This window comes from Cheilinus undulatus, linkage group 23 (assembly GCF_018320785.1).
Source record: "Cheilinus undulatus linkage group 23, ASM1832078v1, whole genome shotgun sequence".
NCBI lineage: Eukaryota > Metazoa > Chordata > Actinopteri > Labriformes > Labridae > Cheilinus > Cheilinus undulatus.
The window spans coordinates 9,123,544-9,136,631 of record NC_054887.1 but is presented as its reverse complement, the minus strand read 5'-3'; the positions used below and the strand labels follow the sequence as shown (position 1 = coordinate 9,136,631).

Sequence of the window (13,088 nt, the reverse complement as noted above, 5' to 3'; positions counted from 1 at the left end):
CCGTGCAAGAAGGAGACTGGTGAGAGGCCACCAAGACACCTATAACTAATCTGAAGGAGTTACAAGCTTCAGCAGCTGAGATGGGAGATAGTTTCAAGGTGAAAACTTATTAAATCTCAACTAGAGTTCACCAAAAGGCATGTGAGAGACTCCATGGTCAAGTGGAAGACAGTTATTTGGTCTGATGAGACCAAAATGATGCTTTTTGGCCATCAGAGAAGTCACTTTGTTTAGCAAACACCAAAGACTGCAAATCACCACAAACGCACCATCCCTACTGTGAAGCACACTGGTGGCAGCATCATGCTGTGGAGATGCTTCTCAGCTGCCAGCTCGAGAAGGCTTGTAAGGGTAGAAGGTAAAATGAATTTGAAAAAATTTAGGAAAATCCTGGAGGACATTCTTATTATACATACAGTAAAAGCTACACAGAAATGGTTTAAAGACAACAAGGTGAAAGTTCTGGAGTGGCTCAGTCAAAGCACAGACCTCAAAAAGCCAAACTGTATTGGCCATGATTGATAAAAGGCTAAAACATTCAAGAGGGTGAATACTTTTTATAGGCACTGTAATGCTAAATATTTAATATGGCACACTAAGAAATTAAAATTTAAAGGCAATAACATGTTCACTTTTATAAAGTAATATATTTTCTGCTAGTAGTTGTGTCATCCTACTGTGTGCTTTAATCAGTTTTCTTTGACATACTCTACAATATCCTGTATGTTGTGGAGTTAAATATCAATTAATTTCTGATGTAAGAGGCATAAAATAAGTAAAGGTCAAGGGGAAAACAGAATAACTGCTTAAAGCTGGAGCAACTGAAAGGGAAACTTAACACTTGTATTTTCTTTTAAATAAAAGCCTTTCACGGAAGTTACGTTTTTCTTTGCTGACCTGCTCTATATTTGTAATTAAGATAATATTTCTATTAGAAGCAAATAAAACTAAAATATGACTACTAACTAAATAAAACATGATAAATTACATGAAAGCCAAGTTAAATATTCTAGTTTTGTGCAATACACTGTGCAAATGCAAGTAATACAGGCAAAAATATGATGTATTTTTATATAATATATATTTTTGGGAAATTAGCTACATTATCCTACATGCTACAGCACCACAACTTCCACCTGTTTCAAGCATATGATGAGAAACTGAAAACAATCAGAATCTCTCTTATTTTAATGTCACATATTGAAAAATCACTCAAGGAGGAGGGCTCCTGTCATGGATTAAACGCAGAGTTTTTGGTTTTCCTGGAGGGAGACGCAGCCTTGCTCTACAGCCTTAATGTCAGGTTCAAAATGAAGTTACTGCTGGTTACACACTAGACGATTTAGGCCCAATTTTGGATTTGACCCAAATTCTTCCTCTCTTCTTGACAATGTCCTATATTTGCTTTTCTGTTCTAAAGTCACGTTTGATCACTTAGGTTTCTGTGAGATCTGTAAAATCACCTCTGTGAAATCGTGATTGCAGGCATGTGGTCTCCCAACCTGGCTGAGTTGTTATCTTTTATTTTGTCTGATTAAAATGTGTCCAGCGTTATGTCAGCCTAACTATAGAAGAAACTGATTTATACCTCTCTTATAAGTAACTTTAGCACCTTTGGAAAGCTAGAAAAAGACAAGCGAGTATTAGGAGCTGCTGCATAATCTTGGAGATTAAGGCTGATTTGATGTTTACAAAATAGCTCTTCTCGTCTGCAGTCTTAATTTCCTTGACAACCCTGTTGAAGACAGAGAAATATTTAGCCAACAGTATTTAAAAGCAGACAGATTTATCCGGTGTCAGAGTGAATTCCTTACAGAGGTGGTTCGTTTGCGTTTCCAGCAGTCTGGATTGAGTCTCTTCTGCTCGTCTGCGAGGGCTTTGGCCTGTACGGTGAACGCTCGACGCTCTTCACTTCTCATTTTCTTCCACCGCTCACCGAGGAGGACGCTGATGGCTCTGAAACGAACACGCCTCGTTTATTAGATCAAAATTAAAGCTGTAAGAACAATGTTGCGACCCCTCTAGGCAGACGACACTGACCTGTTGTCTTTTCCAGGGTACATCTGCGTGTACTCCACCCTGAACTTCTTGGCAAACAGCATGAAGGCGTTCATTGGTCGCTTGCACTTAGTGGGCGTGGCACTTCCTGCTTTGCTGTCATGCTGCTGGTTTTTGGTTAGCTTCTGATGAGGTGAGTGGGTGGGACCAGGACTGTGGGCCTCTGGAGGTTTTAAAAAGATCCAGAATTTACAGTTATTTTTTATTTTTAACTTTGCTTGGGGTCTTTGAACTGTTGACTGTTCTAGATGTTTTTGTCAAACTGGTAAATCCTCCTAAAACCCTGCCTGTACATATGAGGACATTACATTTGCCTTTCCAACAGTACAGTAAAAATTTCTGCTCTAAGAATTTTTTTATATATTTGTCCATTGAAGCTTAAGTAAGTTATTTTAAATGTTGAAAGGATTTGCCATGAAGTTTTCAGGAATTTTCATGGAATTTTTGGGGATATGTTTGTTTATTTTGGAGGCCTTCATTGGCGGAAATTTGGAAGGATTTCTTTTGTTGTGTGAAATTTTCAAAAATGTTAAATGAAATTTTAGGGAATTTGGGGGAACTGTCTGTCATTCTCATGGCATTTTTTTTGGGGGGGGGGTTGTATTTGTAAATTTTGGAAAATCTGATGAATAAAATTTAAAGGAAATCTGCTTTGAAGTTTTAGAGAATTTGCTTTAAAATTGTCATGAATTTTCATAGAAATTTGGGGGATTTTATTGTTTATTTTGAAATGTTTCATTGGTAACGTGGGGGGAAATTGATTTTGTTTTGTTTTTTTTCAGCTCTATGGGAAATTTTTTGGAGGACAGATTTTTGGAAGGAAGTAAACTATCAGTGCATTTTGGGGAATTTGGACATTTCTGTGATGTCCGTTGAAATTTTTGAAAGATTCAAATGGAAATTTCAGAACTTTGTTTCAAATGTATTTGTAAATTTTTGAGATTTGATAAATAAAATTTAAGGGAACTTGCTTTGATATTTTGGGGAATTTGCTTGAAAATTTTCAGAAAATGACATGAAATTTTGGGGGAAAATTTCATGACACACAGCAAAAACAGAAACTCTAAAACCGATCCAGTGCTTCATTTTCTGCAGAAACAGGACCTGGTTTGGTTATAAAGAAAATTATAGAAATAACTAACTAAATAAAAAATAATTACTTTCCAAAGACAAGCCTAAGATTTTAAACTTATCAGGTCTGACTGATCCCAAAAAAGTGGCATTCAAAACCAAAGTTCTGGTCTCAGGAGGACAGAAAATGTTGATGATGCTACTCTGACAACTTGTGTTGGTTTGTGAATGAACATATAGATGTCTTACATTTAAAAATGTTATTTTAATACTTTTCAGCAGCTTTTAAATCCCTCATAGCCATGCCTAAACTATGCAACCCAACTAAACAACTGTTTAACCTTTAAATTTCACCATAGTTTACTTAATTTCCTATTAATTAAAACTTCAAATAAAGAATCTGACCCATAAATCTAATTAGAGTTCACTGAGATGACCATTAGTAGTTTTTTGTCCTCTGAACAACCATACCAATCTTTGCCAGCAGTGGAGTCGCCCCCTGCTGACCATAAGAAAGAATGCAGGGTCATGGAATTTCTACATCATATTAAAGGACCATAAGCATTTCCTCTGCTCAGACTCAGCTTTTTCTCATTTAGTCAGTGGATGATCTGAAAATTTTATGAGATTTGAAGTCCAGCACCTTGTGATGCGTGTCTGTCTGGAGAAACAGCTCCCCCACTGGACTGGGAGGTGCGCCGCCGTCTGGCCATACTGCTCAACACGTAAACGGCAGAGGAGTCCAGAGGAGTGAAGTCATAACTGAAAAACACATCAAAGTCTGAGTTTGACACACAATCAAATGTAGGTACAGTGATGGACCAAACATGGACGCTAACTGTGTGTTCACTCATGCCGGACCAGGAGACACTTAAAGACCATCAATACAAATCCAAAAACAAAAAGAGTAACTTTTTTTTTTTTTTTTTAAACCATGCAGGTTTGTGCAGAGTCTCTTGGGGCGTTTCCACCAACCAGTCTTTTATGGTTAAGTGCAGTTTTGAACAGTTTGATCTCACTTCTGTTTCCACAGCCAACCAAATCCTTTCCTGGTGGAGGACCAGCAGTGAGTCCAGCTCCTCCCTTTAGGGTTTGACAGGTACACTTGACACCCCAACAGAAGGGTGCCAAAAAGTAGGATGTTACAGATGGTTATTTTGGTACCTTTCTCAACCTCTTTGACATTAGAAATGCAAATAGTTACAGACTGTGCTGAACCAAATTGAACTGGACTGCTTGGTGGAATTCTAGTTGCCTACTTTAGCTTTAACAGGTACTGCACCAAACAAACTACTGTGCTTCTGGTTTACCTCCTGAACGTGTCAAAGACCAGCGAGTCGTCAGTGTGTTTGGCATCTCTGTGTCCTGGAGGGAGGCACACACCTCCCACCTCCATTTCATAGCACGGTATCCCATGATGCACCACGGTCAGGCTTGGGTAAAATGAAGACCACCCTAAGAGAAAGCAACAGTGTTAATCTATCTCTACGGGGGTCTACGTACAAAGAAAAGATGAATTTGTGTTTTAGGGAGCTGCAGTAGGTTTCAGTACAAGTGGTGGTCTGCTTTCACTTTGTAGGAAATTTGAAATCCGAGCAGTAACCAATCATATCTCAGCAGGCTTTGGTATAAGAAAGAAAAGAAGCTTGGTATATTTGGGTTACACATCCATCCAGGCTATTCTTATGTACATGATGTATCAAAAACCCTTTGGGGGATCTTAGTCAAACTGCACAAATGTCCACTATCAAGATGAACCCACTAGATTTTGGAGGTAAAAAGTTTAGGTCAGCGTGCCTTCTCTTCAATCCTTGCTTATAAGATCTTGACCCATCACTGTACTTTCACTGTTCAACAACTATACACCCAGAGGAGACGTATAACCCCTGGGTGATAGTTCAATTATTTCTATGAACAGTTATCTGCCTAGCTAACAATCTGTTTGTAGATTAAAAGTATAACTTGAGAGATAAATCTGATGATGTATCACAAATGTTTCAAAGTAAACTTTATTGTCCCACAAAGTGAGACGTTTGTCTTGGTTTCTTCATCCATGTTGCAACATTCAACATCATACCCATTAAAGATAAGTGCAATGGTGTATTACGGCCACTCTAAAAAATTATAACAGTAATAATAGCAGATCTGTTAATTTACCAGAATAAACCACAAAATCTTTGAGTTTAAAATGTCATAAATCGATCACAAAAAGTTGTTTTTTAAAATATAACAAGTCTTAAATCTATGAAAGCCAAAACCTAGAATTTTTTAGAATGAGAAAGTAAAAGAAAAGCCTGTTGCATGTAAGAAAATCAAACCAGATGAAGCTGATTGCCTTGCACAGATACTGCAGGTGAGAACTTTTTTAATAGCCTTCTTACGGGGACTGAGTGATAATGTAATACTTGTGATATATATTTTTTTTTTTTGGTGTGTGTGTGGGGGGGTTATACATGCACAGAATGACAATATGCTTAAGCGTAAGCATCCGGACTTAGAGGAGACATTGCTGCAAACTAGGGCTATTCAGAAGAATACACAGTGACACACTAACAGCACTCAAAATTTACAGTGCCAAAATTTGGATTTTTTTCTTGTAAATTTTGAGTTTCTAAACTTGAAATTGTCATTTTTTTTTCCTTACAACTTAATGACCTTAATAATTAGGATTTTTAAAATTAAAATTAATGAATCCTTTATCTTTTCTTTTATTTATAGAGTCCCTGATATGCCAATGTATGCAAGACATTGATTATTCATACACTATTTCATAAAACTCTTTAAGGATAAATATCAGTTCTGAAAGGACCAGTGTTTAAATGCAAAGAGAAATCAAAGTTCAGACTGTATTTGCCACTATTCAAGAGTTTTACAGATACAGCCAAAGGAATAGATGAATTTTAACCCTGTTCAGGCTACAACAGGCAGCAGGTTTTACCCTTTATGTTGAACATGAATTGGGTCAAAAAGCTTATCTTGCTGTAGAATTCCTAGCTTCCAGGAATGCATCAGAAGCAATAAATTTGACTCCCATTTAACACTTAAACATTTTAAACATTTTCTTGATTTCAGATCTCACCAAGCTTGGCTTTAGACTGTTTATAAATCTGCAGCATAATGTGTTTTATTTCCTTCTCCACTCCTACCTTTGTTTTTCACGTAGAAAGGGTGGTCCAGTTGGCAACGGGCTGTCAAAGGGGACTGTCCGAACGCCCCGGGGTCAAACGTCAGTTGCAGGATGGCCTGACCCGACACCACGATCTCCGAATGCTCCACCAGCTGCAGACCCTCAGAACCATAACTCTGAAAGGAAAAAAAAGAACAAAATTCTGCTTAATTTTCACATTTTCCACAAACACTCCAGATGAACCAAATCAAGAAAGTACACCATGAACTCAAAAGTCTAAATGACACACCTTCAGAGATCTGGATCGCTGCTCATCACCAGAGTCCTCATCCTCAGCAGAGTCCAAGTCCTCGATGTCCTGCCACTCCACATTAGAGCCATTGTGGAAGCGAAGCTGAGTGCCTGAAGACAGAACAGTAGCGTTAGGAAACACATAAATCTAGCATTTTCTCTTCTTCTTTGTGATTAGTGATGCCCTAGCTTGAGGTGGCAGCCAAAGAAACATGAAACATTCTAACTTTAAAGAGGAGCTCTGGTTGGTGCATATGTTTATACCTTTAAGGAAGCAGTGCCAGACTGTAGGAGGCCAGGAGAAGCTCCAGCCCATGTCTTCATCGTCTGACAAGGAGGATCTCGTCGACACAGCAGAACCACATTCACTGCTCTTCTATTAAAAATGAAGCAAGAGAATCATCTGGCATGGATGGGAGAAACTGGGAACTAACAGCTGTGACAAAGCATAATAAAGATGATAAAACACAGAAAGCTTTGCATGTAAATAATAATAGAGCAAAGAGAGGAAGCAGATAAAGTTGAGCTGTACCCTGCTGCGTCGGCGCTCCCTAGCATGACCTCTGGGGGGCGATGCTGTGCTGCTGGGAGGAGAGAGAGGAGGCCGGGCGTAGGAATGTAGATTACTGCTGGTGCTGGAGATGCAGACGCATGAGGAGCTGAAAAAGACACAAGCACATAGGTAGAAAAAATACATGGAGGTAGGTGAGAAAATTATAAAAACATAAAGGTGACATTTCTTAACATGTATTCCTTCTAAGGGTGACTTAGCAAGTTTCAAAAAGAAGTCTACAACGGTGCTTAAGTCAGTCTTATTAGGGGATGCTGAGAGACTCCATTCAAGATCACGACGTTAGACTTACTGCTGTGTAAAAAGACGCTACATTCATTCATTTTAATATTAAGGAAAATTAGCTGAGAGTATTAACTACAGAGATTTAGTGGACTATTCATGGGCACGACCCGTATACTCAGCTCTGCCCTCAAATCCCTCAAATGCATGTTTCTCACAAATGTGGCACCATTTAAAAGAGGAATAAACAGGCTTTCCAATGATTTATTGCCAGAAGCATTGTTATAAGAAAGAAATAATCTACCACACACAATGTAGGCTACTTACTCTTTGTGCACTTTATTAAAGGGATACTTCAACATTTTCACAACTTGTCCACAAGAGTGTTTTGGAGTTGTTGGATTGTGTATTTGATGAGTTTGATGAGGGGAAGCAAAAAATACCGTCTGTCTCTATAGCGTTAGCTGAGCAGCTGGTGTATCAGCCCCCCAGATCTAAAAACAGCTTGCACCAACAACTAAAGGAAACAAACCTATTACTAAAACTACAGGGATTATGGCAATGGGCGAATTTGCCAAAATGCTGAAGTATCCCTTTAAGCTTCAGTAAATTTGTAACTTGTTTGTAAATCACTCATTATGTCATTATAAACATAATTACTAATGCCTTATTATAAAGAAACAGTAGTTAATACTAAACTTATCATTTATAAAACAGATGTTTTTCCAGATATCCAATTCTCTGTCCCTGTTTTTCACTTTATCTACTGTCCTATTCAGATAAACTCAATAAAGAAATGAATCTTTTAAAAAAGTGTTTTTTTTAAACAAACAAAGCGTTCCATAACTCAAACAACTGCCAAGTGTCTTAATTACAGCTGACTATTTATTCGTTTTATTTTACCCATTTATTTCATTGTCTTAATACAATAGTTTTGATTTGTGACTATCCTTAACATTTTTTTTTCAATTTCAATGGTGTAACAATTTAACAAGTCATTAAAGTTTTTTTGCAACATGAACAAAAAGCTAGCAAATCTATTTAGTTTTTAATATCCACTATGCCTGCATTTTTAAACGTTTATTTGATTTATTTTAATTTTCAGTTTGAATTTTGAATGATTTATTTTGAATTTTATTTTTATTGTAATTTACACATTTTCCTCCAAAATATTCATGTAGATTAGATTAAAATAAAATATTGTATTTTGAACTTACATATTGTTTAGAAAAATATATAAGTGAGGAAGGCATTCTTTGGCTTCCAGGAAACATACATTAAGCAGTGACTCTAAGTTGCTTGGGTAGGTATCAAAAATGCATAGGAGATTTAAGAGAAACCTCTTTACCCATAATTTTGCAGCACTTATTTAAATTACTTTTCCAGGCACTGAATATTATTAGACACTCCAACATGCAGTGAAACAGAGACCCCCTCTGGTCACCACGTTTAATGCACATATCAGGAATATTTGGGTTAAATTTGTGTAATCTTGCTGCAGTATTGATCTGTCTACCAAGCCATTTATTTCATTTCAATTAAACCTTTATTTAACCAGGAACTAAACCTTACTGAGATTAAAAATAGCCAAGACAGACAGTAGTCCACAAAGTTACAGACAAACAATAAGGAGCTATACAAGCAGAAAAGCATACTATATATTGTCAAAATTGGAAAACAATCACAAAACCCCCATAGGTCAGGTAGAACATCTACAAACAGATGTGCCTGCCTCCAAGTCATCCGGCATCATCTAAGGGGTCCAATGAGACAAAGTCATTGAGCATGAGGTCCTTCTGTAATTCATTTCAAGCAAAGAGAGCAGCAAAGGAGGAGCAGCATTTAAGAGTATACGTATATATTCGTTTATTGTAATAATTTGGAGTATATATAAACTGTTTGAGTTCGACATGCCTCTCCCCCGCTGTGATGTCAGTCCACATTATTAGGGTCTAGAGTGTCCAGATGGGCATCTACAAAGCAGGCCTACCTGCTGTGAGGTGACTCCTGCAGCAGTGGGCTCTGGGGTCCAGTAGCGATGTGAGCCAGCTGCGTCAGCCAGTGAGTGTCAGGCGGCTGGGCGTGGGAGCTTTGCTCAAGGTGAGACACACCCACCTCTACCTGATAGACTGGTGGTGCTGTTTGCTCCACCTCTTCCTGGACCTCCTGCAGGTCTGGGAGGTCATCTAAGAAGAATAAAAACACCGTGTCAGAAAGGTTTTGTGATGTCATGACTATGTATGATGTTGTTTATCAGTCTGCTGTGTTAAATCTGGTTAAATGTTGATGTCTTGTGTACCGTATTCCATGTAACTGTCACTAGTGGGAAAGCTAGGCGAGGAGGAGAAGCGTTCCTCGCAGCAGAGCAAGCCTTCATCTGCATCCATCATCACTTCTGAAGGTAAGAGAAAACAAACAGAGACTTCTTTACAGACACATGGATACATCATTACATCCTTTTTCCATCCTCTTTGAGGTTTAATGCCTGCCTAGTAGTCGCTATGATTTTATAAGTATTATGTAGAAAGTTTAGGTGTGGAAAAACCAGATTACAAAAGCTTCAGTAGTGTCCTTTATGTTGTAAAAGACATGAAGCAATTAAGCATTGAGTATTTCCAAACTTGGGATAACATGCAGTGAATTACAACATTCTATAATAAGACTGTCAACATTTTTTGATAGAAATAATACAAACTCTGTCATTTTGGTGATCAATAGTATCAAAAAGTGTAATTCTGCTGCTTTTATATTACCTGTGTGTTCACTTTGAGGCTCTGAGTCAACCTTCACACCCTGATGTTTGGGGGTCACCACCTCCCAAACCATGGCGTCCACAGTCACTGAAACACGAGGGATGGAGGAGTTAGGAAAATAGGTCAAGTACTTTATTTATCCTAAAGGGTAAATTAGGTTGTAATAACAGCTTAGCAACTGTAACAGACATACAAATACAAAAACTAAAGGTAAACCTAAAACAGTAAGTGGCAAGGTGCAAACAGAGTATGAAGATGAAAACAGTAAAAAACATAAATACTAACAGATACAGCACTTTGTTGAAACATACCAAAATAACTATCTGGTTAAGTTTAGTCTAGTACAGTTTACCATTATTTGCATTTTAACAGCCAAAAGTTGAGAAAATCAACCAATCTGTGCCATCCTAATTTTTGGCACTGTACTGTTAAAGTACAACTGCTGCATTTCCATCACATGGTCCTATCTGGAACAAAACAGAGTGGTAGGCAGTTACTTGCATTTCCACTGTCAAAAATTGGGAAAGACACCAAAATAACCTGTACATACAAACCTAATATTTTTTAGCACCCATTTGGGTACCAAGCGCACCTATCCAACCCTGAAGGGTGGAGCTAGACTCACTAAGGTTAGGAATGCAAGACAGATCAGGGTTTAATATATACCAAAATGAACCGGAAAAATGACTGTACTGAACCAAACTGGACTGCTTGCTGGAAATGCACCACAAGTGTACCAATCAGACGCAAAAGAGTTGGAGCTAGACACACTGCTGACTTTCATCCCTGCCTACCAAGTAAGGAGACAGATTGCTGTGGAAACACAAGCAAGAAAAAGTTCCAAACTGTACTGAACTAAAATGGTATCCATGAGAGTTGGCTGGGAACCTGTCCTACCCAGGGAATGGGCCCTCCCCAGCTGTGATTTATTAATACCAACGCATGTGTGTTGGATCAGTAGCATTGGTGCTAGCATCCTAGCTAACAGTAACTCATTTTGGAGCTGAACACTGTGACAAGCTATTATTGGGTTCTGGTGTTGAAATTATACATTCATGCCATATTTAACCCACTTCACCACTTTTTGTACCCATTTTGCCACTTCTTTATGCTACTTGAACCAATTTTTGCTGCATTTTAACCCTATTTTGGCCTGCTTTTGCCAATTTGGGCTCGTTTTGTCACTTTTCACCTATCTTTGCCCATACTTTTTGCTAATGTTAACCCTTATTTTGCTTATTTTTTCACTTGTTTTCCATTTTTTGTCACTTGTTTTTGCTACTTTTAACCCACTTTGCTACCTTTTCACCACATTTAACACATTTTTGCAACTTTTTGCCAATTAGGGTGAATTTTTGCAACTTCTTTAAGCAACTGTTAACCCATGTTTTTGCTTTTTGCCCTTGTTTTCCTCTAATTGCCACTTCTAACCCATTTTTGCTACTTTTTTTATTTTGCCCATTTTGTAAATGTAAAGTAATTTAAGTAATAATATATTATGACACAATGCAATGATACAAAGTAACGAAGGCAACAGTAATCTAAAACAGGTAAAATCTTACATAACATAGCCTAATCAATATTGGGATATTTTTCATACTAGATCTGTTTAAGTCAGCCACTATATAAATAATATATAAATCTAATTTTAATAGTATCATTGTTTTTGTGTAAATGGTAAAATTTAAGGCAATAGAAAATGTACTGTAGCGTGATAATAGATGTGACTTGTATGTAACATTAAACCAAGCATCTGAAATCCCTCCATAGGTAACCACCAACACACGTACACAGTAACTTAATCCTTCACTGAGCCATGATGTATAGGTTATATATGGTTGGGGTGATATGAGGAGACACGGGGTAACATGGGGTAGTCTAACTCTCACGCGGCTGCCATTATCTAATAACACCTATGTCCAGACATGTTCTCAAGGCTCCACGGCGTATTTAACATTCAATTTTTTGATGAAGGGTATGTATGTAATTTTGCATTAACACGTTCCGTTATAAATACATAAACATGCCAATAACATGTATCTGCGTTATCTATTTCACAATACTTGCGTCATGTGACCCCTCTTGTTTATAAACTTTGGTATCATGTACGCATGCGCATAAAAAGCCCATTCATTCAATACAGAGAAGGACAGCGATAGTACATTTTAAATAAGTCGTTCAAAACCACAAATGGACAAGACACTGACCACACAGACTTTACTAATAAGTGTGTCTTTATAACATGTTTTGGTACCAAAACTGTCAGGATTCAGTTAACTTCAAACGACGGGGATTTACTTTGTTGTCACGAAGCAAAAGTGCCGTTTAAACAGTGAAGTTACGTCGACGTTAACGGAAAACATTAAGCGTATGTGTTTTATTTTACGATCTTTTTCACGATATAAATGATTTTCGGGCTGACAAGTCTGATTAACAACGATAAAAAAAATGGACGGGGCATTTTGTTGCGCAAAGGCAGTTTCAACAAAACAACTGTTAGCGAACGTCAACAATGAAGCTTTACGGAGAGAGCAGAGAAACTGCTTTTACAGCATAAAATACACGGTGTCAGCTTCACATTATTGCTCGAGTACCTAGTTTGGGAGGCAATCATTCAAATTGTAGCAACAATTCTCAATTTCGACGCTTTTAAAGCCACAAATGATTTCAATGAACTTTCCTTAACTCACCAAAACAGTCGCCTTGTACGGGAATGGGGGCTGGTATAAACACTTTCCTCCCAGCGATCCTATTGGCCAGACGTGACGTCAATCTAGAGATTCTCTGCTCCTCATTGGTCGGTCCATTGCAGACTTGTTCTCTGTATTTTCACCACCACAACAATAAAACATTGGGTGGGTTGCTGTGATATAAGAACCACTACAGCAAGTAAAATGTTTAGGTTTCTTAAAGGGGTTTTGATTAAGGAAACTAGACAATGTACATTCCGGTATCATAGTTGGGCAATGATGTTATTGGGTTCTGATGTAAAGCA

General features: G+C 37.8%; 1 protein-coding gene across 1 annotated transcript; it reads right to left on the bottom strand.

Moving 5' to 3' along the window:
- Positions 1-459: 459 nt before the first annotated feature.
- Positions 460-12,757, bottom strand: LOC121505261 (HMG box-containing protein 1-like). The gene is made up of 13 exons (XM_041780400.1): positions 12,688-12,757; positions 10,094-10,180; positions 9,640-9,735; positions 9,331-9,526; positions 7,080-7,206; positions 6,812-6,923; positions 6,546-6,658; positions 6,276-6,432; positions 4,440-4,584; positions 3,773-3,891; positions 2,041-2,221; positions 1,815-1,956; positions 460-1,735 (listed from the first exon to the last, which is right to left on the bottom strand). Exons 2-13 carry the CDS (start codon positions 10,164-10,166, stop codon positions 1,718-1,720), a joined length of 1,479 nt encoding a protein of 492 aa, XP_041636334.1. The 5' UTR covers positions 10,167-10,180; positions 12,688-12,757; the 3' UTR covers positions 460-1,717.
- Positions 12,758-13,088: the final 331 nt, after the last annotated feature.

Bases quoted from the DNA above. Each gene is read 5' to 3' on its own strand.
- LOC121505261 (XM_041780400.1), bottom strand. From the start codon at position 10,166: ATGGTTTGGGAGGTGGTGACCCCCAAACATCAGGGTGTGAAGGTTGAC. The intron at 6,924-7,079 runs GTACAGCTCAAC...CATTTTTAATAG, and splicing joins GGGAGCGCCGACGCAGCAGG to AAGAGCAGTGAATGTGGTTC. The intron at 4,585-6,275 runs GTAGGAGTGGAG...GCTTTCTCTTAG, and splicing joins TTTCTACGTGAAAAACAAAG to GGTGGTCTTCATTTTACCCA.